We start from the raw sequence: 14,347 nt of genomic DNA, 5'->3' as shown, positions 1-14,347 counted from the left end.
GGCACCGAGCCCCTGTCCTCTAATTTCTTTTCTCTGGCACTGAGCTCCTGTCCTCTAGTTTCTTCTCTATTACTATTCATGCAAGTCTGTGGTACTACTGCATAGCATACTGTTAACTGCTGTATGTCTCTCTCTCCCACTCCCCACTTTCAATCTGAATTAAAAGGGTTAAACAGGATGTGATTAGTTATTAGACTTCGCAGGAGGTCGCTCCAATCCGTCTAAATGTGTTCTTTTTCTGCTTTTTCTGCCTGTTTCTGCAGAGTGTAACTGTAATGGCCATTCAAGGCGATGCCACTTTGATATGGCGGTGTATCTGGCCACCGGCAACTTCAGCGGAGGAGTTTGTGATGACTGTCTGCACAACACCATGGGACGCAACTGTGAGATGTGCAAACCGTTCTACTACCAGGACCCATACAGGGATATCAGGGACCCAGGGGTCTGTGTTGGTAAGTCCTTTGCCCCGTCCCGTCACAATGAGGAATTCGGTCGTACATCTGTCGCTTTTTGGTCTCCCCTTCACGCTCCCTCTGTGACCTTTCACCTCCAGCCTGTGACTGCGACCCCGTGGGATCGTTGGAGGGAGGGGTGTGCGACAGCCACACCGACCCCGAGATGGGGATGATCGCAGGGCAGTGTCGCTGCAAAAACAACGTGAAAGGCACGCGCTGCGACGACTGCAAGGCGGGTTACTACGGACTCAGCCAGAACGACCCGCTGGGTTGCCAACGTGAGTCTCTCTGTCTACCCACTAAGAAAAACTGAGAGCATAAAAGTCAGCTTTAATCACATTTATTTGCATTTGTGTTTCTCCACCAGCTTGCAACTGTGACTTTCGGGGCATCATTATGATGGAAGCCCCTTGTGATCAGATCAGCGGCGACTGCTCTTGCAAAAGATACGTCACTGGACGCTACTGCAACCAGTGTCTGGTTAGTAGCATTCATAATTAGCCTGTTCACTTTAATTTCAACATGGTCTTGCCAGTGCCGGGTCAATCACAAACATTTATTTAATACTATCAATAATAATAATAATGTACAGAGTAGGTTACCAGGTTTCTGTTGCAGTGGCTCTGACTAGGTTTTGCATCCACGTAATTGCACCTGAAGGCATTTTATCGCATTTTTTATCGTCTGCACCCATAGAAACCAAAAAGGAACTGAAGGTTTCCAGATTATATTAATTTATCTGGTGATGTTGACCTGAGGCTTTTTTTAATTTTAGTTGAGGATTTCTCTGTTCTCGCTGTTAAAAATATAAAAAACAAACATACTATACATGGTACTGTACATCTGGATTTTGAGGTTTATTTCTTTTCCTGCAGCCTGAATACTGGGGACTGAGTAACGACCTGGCCGGCTGCAGACCGTGTGACTGTGACTTTGGTGGAGCCTTCAACAACAGGTAAAAGGTTGCTTTTTATTTTTAAAACACATGCTTTCAAGTTGTCTTTCGTTTCTGACTGACTGACTCCTGAGTGCAAAGACGAGAAAGAGGAGAAAGTTGAAGTTCAGTCAGAAACATTTAGACATTGTTCAATGTCTGTTTCTTCAGGTGCATGATGGAGAACGGTCAGTGTGACTGCAGGAAGCATCTGACCGGCCGACAGTGTTCAGACGTGCAGCCCGGTTACTTCTGCGCCCCCCTGGACTATTACAAATACGAGGCTGAGGATGCGACCGGACACTCGCCTGGTGACTCTGTTCTGCCGGTGAGCTCACCACTTTCTGATATAATACAACTCTCGACACTGCCTCAGACTGACACTAGACCTCCAGCTCAGTCACAAAAGCGGCTGCACGGACATGTGGTCATCTCCACAAGGTGCAACAACTTTCACCGTGTCCTGACTCCAGTGTCGTTGTTCTTCATCCCTCCTCCCTACACTCTGCTAAACACTATTACTAAAGCAGAAAGTAGCCATAAAGGAGACATAACTGTGGATAGTAAATTAGAGTAAAACACAGAGTTTATTTATCCTGTGTGAATGCGCCACATGAAACGCAGATGTAGAGGGGTCCTTTCTAAATCACATGATGTCCCCAGATAAAACTTGTCCCGTACGAATAGGCCTTATCACTCTCTGAATTCTGTGGACAGTAAAATTTATTGCAGTAATAATAATAATGTGTGCATACAGGTGTGATGCCTCCCAGAGACAAAAAAAGACCCTAAGAAAGAGTTGCTTTCCACATTTTCCATTCTTCCTATCTCTCTCAGCAGAGGAAGTCAGGAGGCGAAGAAATGTCTTTCAGCTTTGTCTACACGGAGACAATGTACTTTTACAAGGCAGCGATTGTCTCCAAAACTTTGACTTTAAGTCTTTTACGCTGTTTCTATGTCAACCTTGACTGTCAACCACTCTATAAAATGTACATAGGACAGCGTACAAATTCCAAGATTTCAAGAGTAGATGTGACTATGAGCAGAAAGAAACGACCACATAGATCTCAAGGCCTCAAAACACGAGCTCTGGATTAAGCTACACTACGATTCTTTAGTTCACATCCATCTGTTTGATCGTATTTTACTCAATCCAGGTAAATAGGAGGAACTGACAATGTTTGGACCTGGCATTCAGTGGTGTGGATGTTACTTAGACATGTAGCACCCACCTAGACCAGACCAGGCACCCCCACCCCATAGCAATGACACTCCTTGATGTCAGCAGCCATCCCCAGCAGGATGCAGGCACAAAAACACTTTAGGAACAACTAAAAAACATGAAGAACAGCACAAGGTGTTGACCTGGCCTCCAAATTCACTAGATCCCAAACTGATCAAGTATCTGTGGGATGATCCACAGATTCCCCTCCCCCTCAAAGCCCCCCCCTAACAACAACCTGTTGCCAGACACCACAGGACACCCTCAGAAGTCCCATGTCCATTCTCTGATGAGTCACCACAAGGGAGACCTACACAATATTGGAAGGTGGTCATAATGATATGCCTGATCGGTGTATAATTATATCAGTCGGTTTGTAACTTGTGTTCACACTGCAAACAAACTGCACCAGGAAGTGATTGTAATTGAGATGCGACCACCCCGTTACCAGGGTCAGCTCAGGTTAATTGGTTCCAACACAGAGTGGGATGGCTGTGTTCGCACCAGAACAACCGAACCGAACCAGTAAACACTTCTGGAACGAAGACACAGGCGAATCACCCTTGAGGCTCATTTATAGTACTGCGGGACGTAGACGCCATAACCTACATAGGTAGCCTATGGGTGCTGGGGTCTGCGCTGTCGCCGTAGCTTCTGCGTCAACTTAACGCAGACGTCTAAACCACCTATTCCTATTTCACCTATTTCATCTTTTCCCTGAATAACTGTCTCTGTCCTTCACCTTTTGTTAATGATAATAATATAAATAATAACATTTTATTTGTGGGCGCCTTTCAAAGCACTCAAGATCACCTTACAAAAAATAGCAAAGCATGAAACATCACAAGAACGAAACCTCTTTGCACTTTTCCATTCTTTTCCGTCTGTTTTTTTTCACCGCCCTCCACTCACTTCCATCCACCACTTTCTCTAAGAGACCCCCGGTATGCTACACTTCACACAGCCCTCCAGGCAAGCTCAGACACTGCACACTTACAATATATCTCGTGCAGGAATGCAGCTAAAAACCGACTTTGGAATGTAATGAGAGGAAAGGCAACACTGTAGGACCCACAAAACAAGACGAGGTGTGTCTCTGACACATGAGGTTGTTGTCTTTAAGTGGTGAACATGCTAGATGGAAACTGAGAACATGGTGAGGGACGAGGGGTTTGGAACAAACAGGAAATTCTCAGAGTCCTGCACCCTGGGCCTATGCGGGATTCAAACTCACAGATGAAGTGACCCATAAAATGACCAGACAGTAGCACAGATACCGACCTGTCACAACTAATTATTGCTGTGCAGCAGACATACTACACGCACACACACACAGAAAAACACACTCTCACACTCATTGTTTCTCTCTTTCGTCTCACACTGGCAACTTCATCACAGCACGGCTCTTTCTGCTCTGAGTTGTCATTTTCACATTTGGAAGAAGAGCCCTGAGCGAGACGAGCCCCTGTGAGGGATAATAAGTGTCTCTGCAAGGGTTCGGAGTAAAACACAATAACACACGCCGCCATGAATCCTCTCCTCTCTCCCCCCACAGGGCCAAATTCGTCCGCAGGCGACAAATGACTGTGTTCAGGAACTCAGCAACCAGCTGAGGAGGCACCGGCGTCACCGCCGCATCACCAAGTCGCAGCAGCACCAGGCAGCGCTGAGACGCATCCGTCAGCTCCAACAAACAGTATGAACTTACATAATTTATGGTTTTGTCAAATCATCAAGCGTGTATCGGTGAGAACAACCCTTTTCAGCACTTTTCAGTATCTGCTATATATTTATTATAAACAGAGGCTGTTCTATTATTTGGCAATCCCCAGCTTTATGAAGGTTATAATGTTCAGTTTGTGGTTGTAAGAGGCAGTCCTGCATTGTAATGACGGGTGTTTCTATTATTTTGTCCACCCCATCTTTATATATGGTTAGATTTATTTCAGGACCAGACTAGTTTTAACTACGGTACGTGTGCCTAACAAACTGCCGACTGTATAAAAAATGGTCACCATGACAGCAACTCTAAAGTGAAGCCAAAGCAGCTCCCCCTGGTGGCTGGCTGCAGTATAGGTCATAAGCTCCACTCCCTCCATGCTAGTGGATGGGACTTGGGCTGAACTAAAACACTAAAATACACGTCAAATACATTTTTTCAAGGATGGTTTTATGTCATTTCAGGGAGTTAATATAATGTTGATGTATGTTCAATTCTGAGAATTCATGATGATTGACCGTTCTGCAAAGTGACCGCATAGGAATGTGAGAGTGGGAACAAAAATAAAACCAGTCTATGAGTGAAATGCTATAGAAACTGAGATGAATCCAGTGTCCACACCACAAAAGTGATTAAATAGCAGCAATTGAAGTAAAATAAATCCGTCTGCCAGCAGTTGTTTAGGTTCAATAATCGTTTAAGTCATCAAATCCTGTCTAAGAGCTATAATGTCCTTGACATTTACACGTAAAGGGCAACATTTTCTAAAGTTTAAACGTTAGAGGGTTACTGTTCATGTGCGTTAAGCACCACGTGCCGAGTGGAGGGTCCTGCGCCTCATTAAAATGCTCGGTTGTTAAGTTAATTACATCAGCCAAAGTTAGTGGAGCTGACAGAGAGCGTAGGAGTGTGTGGAGCCGAGCGTTTCAGTCAAGACAATGAATTTAAATCAAGACAAAGCCTCATTATTATAAAAAGACATTATATATTGATTTATTGATCAAAAATTATATGGCAAGTGTTAGGTAAGTACTCATTAAAGCTAATATTCCTTGATGATAATGTGACACTCTCTCTGGTTATTTGGCGTCTTTGAGCCCATTGTATTGGTTGCTGCTTTACTATTTTATTGAACTCTTTCATACTTTCATCAACATCAGCCAGGTGTTTCCAGTGAAAAAGCTCTGATCACCAAGCACTGGTCAATATATTGGACTTGGAGTCATTAAATAGCCAGAAACGTGACTCCTATTGAATGTTTTGTGTCTAATAGATGGATAAATTATAAATAGTTTGCTGTTAGTTTTTACCAAATCCTAAGAAAATTATGTCAGTATCGACCTTGTAGCTCGCTGTGCCAAAAAAATACACTTATAAGAACATTCAAGTTCACGAACATTCCCTTCATAATCAGACTTACAAACAAATCATCTGCAGTCTTATGTAAGGCCACTTTCAGTATTTTTAGGATCCACTTTTATTCTTAAGCTACAGCCTTACCATACGTGATTATGACGTGCACTTTCCCTGACTGGGTTCCTTGGCATCGCATCAACACAAAAGCTAATACAGCGATTATTTAAAGGGGAACTGCCATTTTTTACAACCTGGACCTTATTTCTGGCATACAATACGATTGTTTACTCACCAATATAACTTTTGTGTAATTTGTAGTCGTTCGGGAGACATTTAGATCTGCGTATATCCATATAGTGGGAGTGACTGGGGCACCGAAACGCAGACTCTAAATAACGCATTATCTGCCGCGAAACTCGTTAATTTCACCAATATTTTGTTATGATACACTAGTGCTATTCCCCGTTGAGTCCGGAGTTACCTGTTATCATCATCCGGGGTCTGTAGATTGACCTATAGACCCCGGATGATGTCTTCTGACCTGGATGATGTCATCTCTGAGCGGAGCGTGCACCTGTGACGGTCGGCTTGTTTACCTGTAATGGTTCGTCCACAACCTCAGAATCGGAAAAATATTCCGCCATGTTGCAAAAAACTAGCAGTAGCAAATTACAGGTAAACAAGCCAATTGTCGTAGGTGAAATGAACGAGTTTCGCGGCAGATAATGCGTTATTTAGAGGCTGCGTTTCGGTGCCCCAGTTACTCCCACTATATGGATATACGTTATATGGGTGAGTAAACGATCATATTTTATGCCAGAAATAAGGTCCAGGTTGTAAAAAACAGTAGTTCTCCTTTAAGGCCATGTTCTGCAGATGTACATACACCGCATCCGTCATGGAACAGTCACATTTCATGATTTTAAGGAGCCTAGGTAGCCAAGGAATGACAGGTGGTTGTTCAGCAGCAACAGTTATCTTATGTATAGTGTATCTTTGGTAATCTGTCCGTCTCTTTCTCAGCCGGACGTGAGGACTGTTCTCAGGGAGCACACTCCCAGCCACATGGTGACCTGGACAGGACCTGGTTTTGCCCGAGTCAAAGACGGCGCCGGTCTGGTGTTCACGATCGACAACATCCCGTACGCCATGGAGTACGACATCATGATCCGCTACGAGCCCGAGGTGGGTGAGCGAGCAAGGCGGCCATCTTTAAAAAGCTTTTTTCTTAATTGATAAAATTCTTTCATGTGTTTGTTTGTTTGTGTGTTAGTCCACAGAAGACTGGGAGGCCGTGGTTAGCGTCACCTCTCAAGACCTGCCCTCCAGCCTCCGGTGTGGAAACCTCCTTCCTACCGAGCAGCTCTACACTGTAACCTTGCCGCACCACAACAGGTACCGGCGCTCACGTGCTTGCATGCATGCACGTTTGTATATGAGTATATTTGTGCCTCTAAGGTCGTCTCAGCCGGTATGTTTGTTCAAGTCACTGCAGGATTTGTTCAAGATTCCCAGATAGCTAAGGAAAGATTGCATCATTACATTGTTGTCACTTAAACGTGCCCTGGCTTGTGCGGCGGTGTGTGAGTCTGGCGTGTATTTGTGTTCTTATTCCTCTAAACCCTGCAGCGTTTTTACTAGGGATTTACTGATTGGAGAGGCAAACGCACTAGAAAGGCTTTTGTAAGAATCAGGTACAGGAAGGCGGCACCAGCAGCTTTGTTTACCCAAGTTTAGATTGTAAAAAAATCCGAGGGCCTGTTGGAGACTATACAGTCTGGTAGAGAGGTCATATATCCAAGGACAGGCGAAGAGTTCAAAGAGTTCTTCTTCTTGTTTGACTGTTGTTTTATCTTCTAACATTTGCAAGAGGTAATCATGCTCCATCAACTTGGAAATATTGGAAATATTCACAAAGGAACTTGACATTTAGGGAAATAATATTCATAAATCGAATACAAGACATGATCTAAAGAGCTCAACTGTTGACTGTGCAACAGGTGGGTATTTGGAGCAAACAAGCTCCGATAACCAAGCACTGGTGGAGGCCAAAACTGAGATAAAAGGAGTTTGAATACAGGACTTATAGTCATTAGACTAAATTAGACTACAAAACAGCTTCTACCCTCGAGCCCACATCTGGTATGGTATCTGCACTGTTAATTAATGTTCACTGTTTTAAAATGCTGCTATTCCCCACTGTACTAATTGTATTTAATTGTCTAACGCCGCTGCCGTTTCTATCTTTATTGCTTCCGAACCAAAGAGCTGCCAAACTATATTCCCTTGTTTTTCACCAGACACTGACAATAAAACTTCGTATTCTTCTTATAGATAGCCAGGATTTACTTAATTATTTATTTGATAGGGACATCTATTCAGACAGCAATAGACATTAATATGCCAGATTATAGCAACAGTGCTAATTTGCATGTGCAGTCCCTAGGCAGGTAACACAGAAACATGATAAGACATAGGACAGGACAATAGATCACAATAAGAGCACATCACAAGACAGTATATCACTAAGAATCAATCAATCAATCTTTATTCATAAAGCACTTTAAAAACAACACAGTTGACCAAAGTTCTGTGCCCACACACAAGAACATATAAAACACAGAAAAATTTGAAACAAGATTAAAATCATAAAACCAGAACCAACATCACATGCTGAGTTAAAAGCCAAGGAGAAAAATGTGTTTTAAGAGAGGATTTAAAATGAAGAAGACAGTCGTCCTGCCTGATGTGCAAAGGCAGGTTGTTCCGCAGTTTGGGGGCAGCAACTGCAAAGGCGCGGTCACCTCTCTAGGGTTAGCCCTAACCCTAACCGTCTTTGTCATTGGGACAACCAACAATGACTGATCTGCCGACCTGAGAGAGAGCGAGGGAGCGTACGGCTGGAGCAGTTCAGACAGATACTGTGGAGCGTTGCCATGAATACATTTAAACACAAATAAAATAATTTTAAAATCAATCTGGAAACGAACCGGGAGCCACTAAAATTGGAGTAATGTGATCTTCGTGTGTTTTGGCACCAGTTAAAAGTCGAGCGGCGGCGTTTTGAATCAGCTGTAGTTGAGACAGTGACATGCAGCTAAGCCCAACATGAAGTGCGTTGCAATAGTCTAAACGAGTTGTGATAAAAGCATGGATTAAAATCCTGAAGTGATGCAGAGAAAGAAATGGTTTTACTTTGGCCAGTTGTCTAAGAAGATGAAAGTCAGTGGTTACAAGACTGGTTTGCTTTCAGTCACATTTAGGGAAATAATATTCATGAATAAAATACAAGATGTGATCTGTAGAGCTGAAGCGTTGACTGACTGACCTCAGGCTGGTATTTACAGAAAACAAGATGTGCAACCGATGATATTGTCATCAATTTAGAAGACACTGCTGACCGACCGTGCAAAACAAATGATGAACGTGTTACAAATATCCCCTACTAAATATCAGCTTATTTGCAGCATTATGCATTTACTCTATAACACTATTAACCCTGAAGTTGTACCAAGTTAACCCTTTAGTAAATGTTTAGCAGCTTTATGTAACAAGATTACAAGATTGGGGGAGTTGTGGTGCAGTGGTTAGAGAAGCAGCTCGGGACTGAAGGGTCAGAGGGTCACATCCCCCCATGACCATGCCTGAGGTGGCATCTAACCCCAGCTTACTCCCTGCTATGTGAACAGATGTATTGGTCAAATGCAGAAAAATGCTTTCCCCATGTGGGATCAATACAGTGTAAGTTATTATTATCATGACATTTAAATAGGTGCTTTCCTTTCCTCATATAAAAAACACATCAGACTTGTTTCAGAGTCAGAACATTAGACCGATTACTGCAGATCCGACTCAATTTAGTGTTAATTCTCTGCTCAGCCCCGTCGAGAAATAAAAGAAGCACTCAAACTGTTTAGCTCCAACCTGCCGCGGAGCCCTTTCAGTGTCTGAACTCATCTGGAACTAAGAGGGCAGACCCTGCCCGGATCCGGCCGTCTCAGCGGACCGTAGCTCAGCTTCCGCCCTCTTCTGTGGTCGGCCCGTCAGCCAAAACCAATTAGCGAAGTGAGACCAAAACACGGGCGCTGGGGGGTCCGGAGACGAAACGAAAGCAGAGGGCGGATTTTATTGCCCCTGGTGAGCGGCGGCTGCTTTTAAAGCCAGCGGCAAGTTAAGCTACTGGAGAGGACAGATTCACTGGGTTAGCGAAAAGGAAAACAGATAAATCAGGGTTAGTTGTCGCTGTCTCTTTACTCTTTATTACAGTTTAATTCATCTTTACCTTCTGTATTGTAATAGAGTTTAGCTGAGGACTTTTTCCACTACGCTCCACAAGCTTTTGGTCCTTCAACATTCCCATTAAGGTCACACGTTTCATCTCCTTCTCTGTTTCAGAAACTCCAGATTTTTATTCTTTACGATAATATTTTTTAAATATATGTTTTTATATAATCCTGAACAAATAAAGACACATTAGCAGGTCCACACTCAATCATCTATCTTTTCTATAATTTTGTGAAATTTGAATATTATTAAGGTGGAGGTGTTGAATAAGCCTGCATGGCTTCTCTGACGCTCCCTGCAGATTATTTTGTTATCTTTGCCATTTTTTGATTTTTAATTCGTGTCAAATAAAAGGAAAGGAAACAGGAAAGTGATCAGGAACTCAGTGAGAGGGTTAAATGGTACAAACTCAAAAGGGGTTCAAAAGAATTTGTTCATGTTGCGTCTTTGTAGTCATTCAGCTTTTTGTAATGTAGCCCGCAGAGTGGCATGGCAGAAGTGTTGGCTTTCCTTCCCTCTCTTTCCTTCTCTAAAATACATAATACGAAATTGAATAGATAGATAGATAGTCAAGAATATGAAAATATCTGCATAAGGAAATACAAATATAGGACAACAGGAGTGGACATGAGATGTATTGTGTGTATATGTAGATAAATATGTCATATAAAGAATTAAATATGAATATACATAGTGATCAGCCACAACATTAGGACCACTGACAGGAGAAGTGAATAACATTGACCATCTTGTGACAGTTCAGTGTTCTGCTGGAAAACTTCTGGACCTGGCATTCATTCATGTGGATGTTACTTAGACATGTAGCACCCACCTAGACCAGACCAGGCACCCCCACCCCATAGCAATGACACTCCTTGATGGCAGCAGCCATCCCCAGCAGGATGCAGCCTGACACAGACACACACACAAAAACACTTTAGGAACAACTAAAAAAAACAAAACATGAAGAACAGCACAAGGTGTTGACCTGGCCTCCAAATTCAAGTATCTGTGGGATGATCCACAGATTCCCCTCCCCCTCAACCCCCCCCCCCCCCCCCCCCCAACAACATCCTGTTGCCAGACACCACAGGACACCCTCAGAAGGCCCATGTCCATTCTCTGATGAGTCACCACAAGGGAGACCTGCACAATATTGGGAAGGTGGTCATGATGTTAAACCCAGAAAAACACTTGACTTCATGGATTCTTGCGCAGGAGTTGGTGAAGGAAGAAAAGAGAAAACAACTATATTAGTCCCATCTATTGATTATATATCATGTTTCTGTGTGTTACGTGCTCTTCCAGGTACGTCCTGATGCCCAGGCCGTTTTGCTTCGAGCCGAGCAACCGCTACGTGGTCGCAATCAGGTTCCAGCGCCACGGGGTCACGCACAGGCATCTCACCGCCTTCATCCTCATTGACTCGGTGAGCGATTATCGACTCCCGTCCCGTTACGCTCCTCTCTCAGACTGTCTGGGTAGTAATCTCTGGAATTGACATCACCGAGGCTTCAATAAGTAGTCTGGAAAAGTGGTCAAAAAGAGTCCAGCATTAAACCCTGACTGACTGACTGACTGAGCTTCAGCTGAGTCTGTCAGTCCGGTGGTTTTAACGCCTTAAGATTTCCCCCTAGTGGTGGAAGACTAGAACTACAGGTGTTGGACTTATGTTAAATTTAAATTGGTTTGGGATTAGCTTTTAAAGTCATTTTACATAAACGTGAAACTGATTTTGACAGCACACATTTAGCTGTCTCCTCCTGCCAATATAAAGCATGTTTCTGGAATAAACCTTGACTAATATGTGCCTTTGCTTTTAAATTTTTCATGGTTTCTTTCCCATAATGTTGACTTGTGATTAACGCTGCCTCAGTGACTAATTGTCCTGATTTAAAGTCATTTCTGTAACTGTAATCCTATAATCCTTTCCTTTATTGACCTTCGATTTCGTTCCCCTCGCTAGCTGGTACTGATCCCGAAATACACCGAGCTTCCTGGTTTCCAAGGTTACGAGCCAGAGGCAGAGCAGCGGCGGGACGAGATGACCCGCTACATGTGTCTGGATTCCTTCATGATCACGCCGATGCCCGCCTTGGCCGAGATGTGCACCAAGCTCATCTGCAGCATTTCGTCCATCATTCACGACGGCGCCCTGCGTGAGTAGAAGTCCGTTCGAACCCTACGCTTCTTTAGGAATAAATTGATCATTAACATTTTCCTCGTGTCGTCGTATCCAGGCTGCCAGTGCGACCCTCAGGGCTCTCTCAGCGGTGAGTGCGATAAAGTCGGAGGTCAGTGCCACTGCAAGCCCAACGTGATGGGTCGGCTCTGTGACCAGTGTGCTCCGGGGACCTTTGGCTTTGGAGTGAGCGGATGCACCGGTGAGTCCAGGCCCTGTTTGAACCTTGCGTCCGAGTACCTGTGTTCACACCTGGCGTTAAAATGTGTCTCCAGATAGCCAACACCCGAGATCCGATCTCAACATCTAACCCTAACCCTTCGCCTGCCACAATGCTTCTAAAGGGACAAATACACAACGTACAGCTTTGTTTTTTACTGAATGTGGTATTAATGTTGCAAAAAATACCAAAAGCAGAAAGATCAACAATAGAAAACCACTGAATAACCATCTAACCGTTCGTCACAGCCTGCGACTGCCACTCGGACGGTTCGACGAGCCATCAGTGCGACCCAGTCACAGGCCAGTGCCAGTGCAGGCAAGGAGCCATGGGGCGTCAGTGCTCGGACTGCCAACCGGGCCAGTGGGGCTTCCCCAGCTGCAGCCCCTGCCAGTGTAACGGCCACGCAGATCTCTGTGACCCCCGCACAGGGGAATGCAGAGACTGCAGGGACTACACGGCGGGGCACCTCTGTGAACAGTAAGGACAACTCAGACCTTTGGATCAGTTTCCTCGCTTTGCGACCTTGCTGTGCGACTGATTCGTCTCCTTCGTTTGTCCCAGTTGCGTGGATGGGTTCTACGGAAACGCAGTGCTCGGCTCGGGGGAGCACTGTCGGCCCTGTCCCTGCCCCGGCAACCCTGGCTCTGACCACTTTAATGGGCACTCCTGTCAGCCGGACCGTGCGTCTAATCAGATCACCTGTGACTGCAGACAGGGCTACTCTGGTGAGCTGTCACAACGCAGCGACACACACTTCTGTCTTTCTACAGAGCTATAGGCGTCTTTTGGTAGACTTTTTTGTTGACATGCATAGTGTACGTTACCATGGAAACAAGCTGATACCAATTTGAACTGTTCAGTCTTTAACCCTGAATGTCATGTCAGTGAAAAGCACTTTTAAAGCTGAAGCTCACGTCATTCTCCTCTCCCTCTCTCTCAAGGCCCACGTTGCGACCAGTGTGCCCCGGGTTACTATGGCAACCCCGAGCAGCCCGGTGGCCGGTGTATCCCGTGCCAGTGCAACGGCAACATCGACCCCCAGGATCCAGAGGCGTGCGACCCCAGGACAGGCCAGTGCCTCAGGTGCCTGTACAACACGGACGGGGTGTCCTGCGCTCTCTGTCAGCTCGGTTATTACGGCAACGCCTTGGCCCGGGACTGCAGACGTGAGGCATTTAAGCACCGCTGAAAACAAACAGCTCCGATAGCATAGTATAACATATAAATAACTTTTTGCCCTCTCCCTGTCTGTGCATTATTGCATGTGTGTCCCTGCCCTCAGGTTGTACCTGTGTAAAGGCCGGCACCCTCCAGTCATCTTGCAGTAATGGAGAGTGCTACTGTGACCGGCAGACCGGCGCCTGTCCTTGCAGGAAGAACGTGGACGGCCATAACTGTGACCAGTGCGCCGCCAACCACTGGAACTACGGTCAGGACCAAGGGTGTGAGCTGTGTAACTGCAACCTGCAACACGCCCTGGGGACTCACTGCAACATGGTGAGAAAGGAGGAGAGGCCCCCGTTCAGACCTTACGTGTGTGAACGCACCCGGGACTCACCTGATCCGATCTCAGACCACATTTGATCTCATTCCTTTGGTAGTCTGAACACGCAGTGAGTCCCGGGTCACATTAAAGACGTCCTACTCAGCAGTCTTGCTATTATAAATGACCACATGAATTGGATTTTTTCCGTCACTGCTTCAAACGGCACAGCAGTGAAGTTGTTTTCATGGTTCCAGTTAAGTCTGGGCTTTGTGCAAGTCTCTAAAATAGCTAACCAATGTAAGGACAAGGGAGAGAGACTTCTCAGCTTGTTCCAAAATATGCATCATGTCCCCAAGTCATGATGCACACACGAAACAGCAGTTCATGGTTCTGAAACAGCAGTAGAGATCCTTTAGAGACAGCAGCTGTTAAAATATTCTACGAATACAGCAAGAAAATAAGATCAGATCTCAAGTGCAGACTGG

The 14,347-nt window shown here is 45.0% G+C and overlaps 1 protein-coding gene across 1 annotated transcript in view; it reads left to right on the top strand.

Annotated features, from left to right (window-relative positions):
* Positions 1-14,347, top strand: part of lamb2l (laminin, beta 2-like) — a 64,767-nt gene that overhangs the window by 43,017 nt on the left and 7,403 nt on the right. Inside the window, exons 10-24 of the mRNA XM_084553536.1 lie at positions 264-452; positions 554-733; positions 823-935; positions 1,331-1,410; positions 1,561-1,717; positions 4,167-4,307; positions 6,711-6,872; positions 6,961-7,082; positions 11,280-11,400; positions 11,938-12,130; positions 12,212-12,355; positions 12,622-12,853; positions 12,938-13,101; positions 13,318-13,542; positions 13,659-13,873. Of these exons, the coding sequence (XP_084409662.1) occupies positions 264-452; positions 554-733; positions 823-935; positions 1,331-1,410; positions 1,561-1,717; positions 4,167-4,307; positions 6,711-6,872; positions 6,961-7,082; positions 11,280-11,400; positions 11,938-12,130; positions 12,212-12,355; positions 12,622-12,853; positions 12,938-13,101; positions 13,318-13,542; positions 13,659-13,873 (2,438 nt within the window). The remainder of the gene's footprint in view (positions 1-263; positions 453-553; positions 734-822; positions 936-1,330; positions 1,411-1,560; positions 1,718-4,166; positions 4,308-6,710; positions 6,873-6,960; positions 7,083-11,279; positions 11,401-11,937; positions 12,131-12,211; positions 12,356-12,621; positions 12,854-12,937; positions 13,102-13,317; positions 13,543-13,658; positions 13,874-14,347) is intronic.

The sequence above is a fragment of the Chelon labrosus genome (genome assembly GCF_963514085.1).
Source record: "Chelon labrosus genome assembly, chromosome: 10".
Taxonomy (NCBI): Eukaryota; Metazoa; Chordata; class Actinopteri; order Mugiliformes; family Mugilidae; genus Chelon; species Chelon labrosus.
Note: the sequence above shows the minus strand (reverse complement) of the source record. Positions and strands in the feature narration are given on the sequence as shown.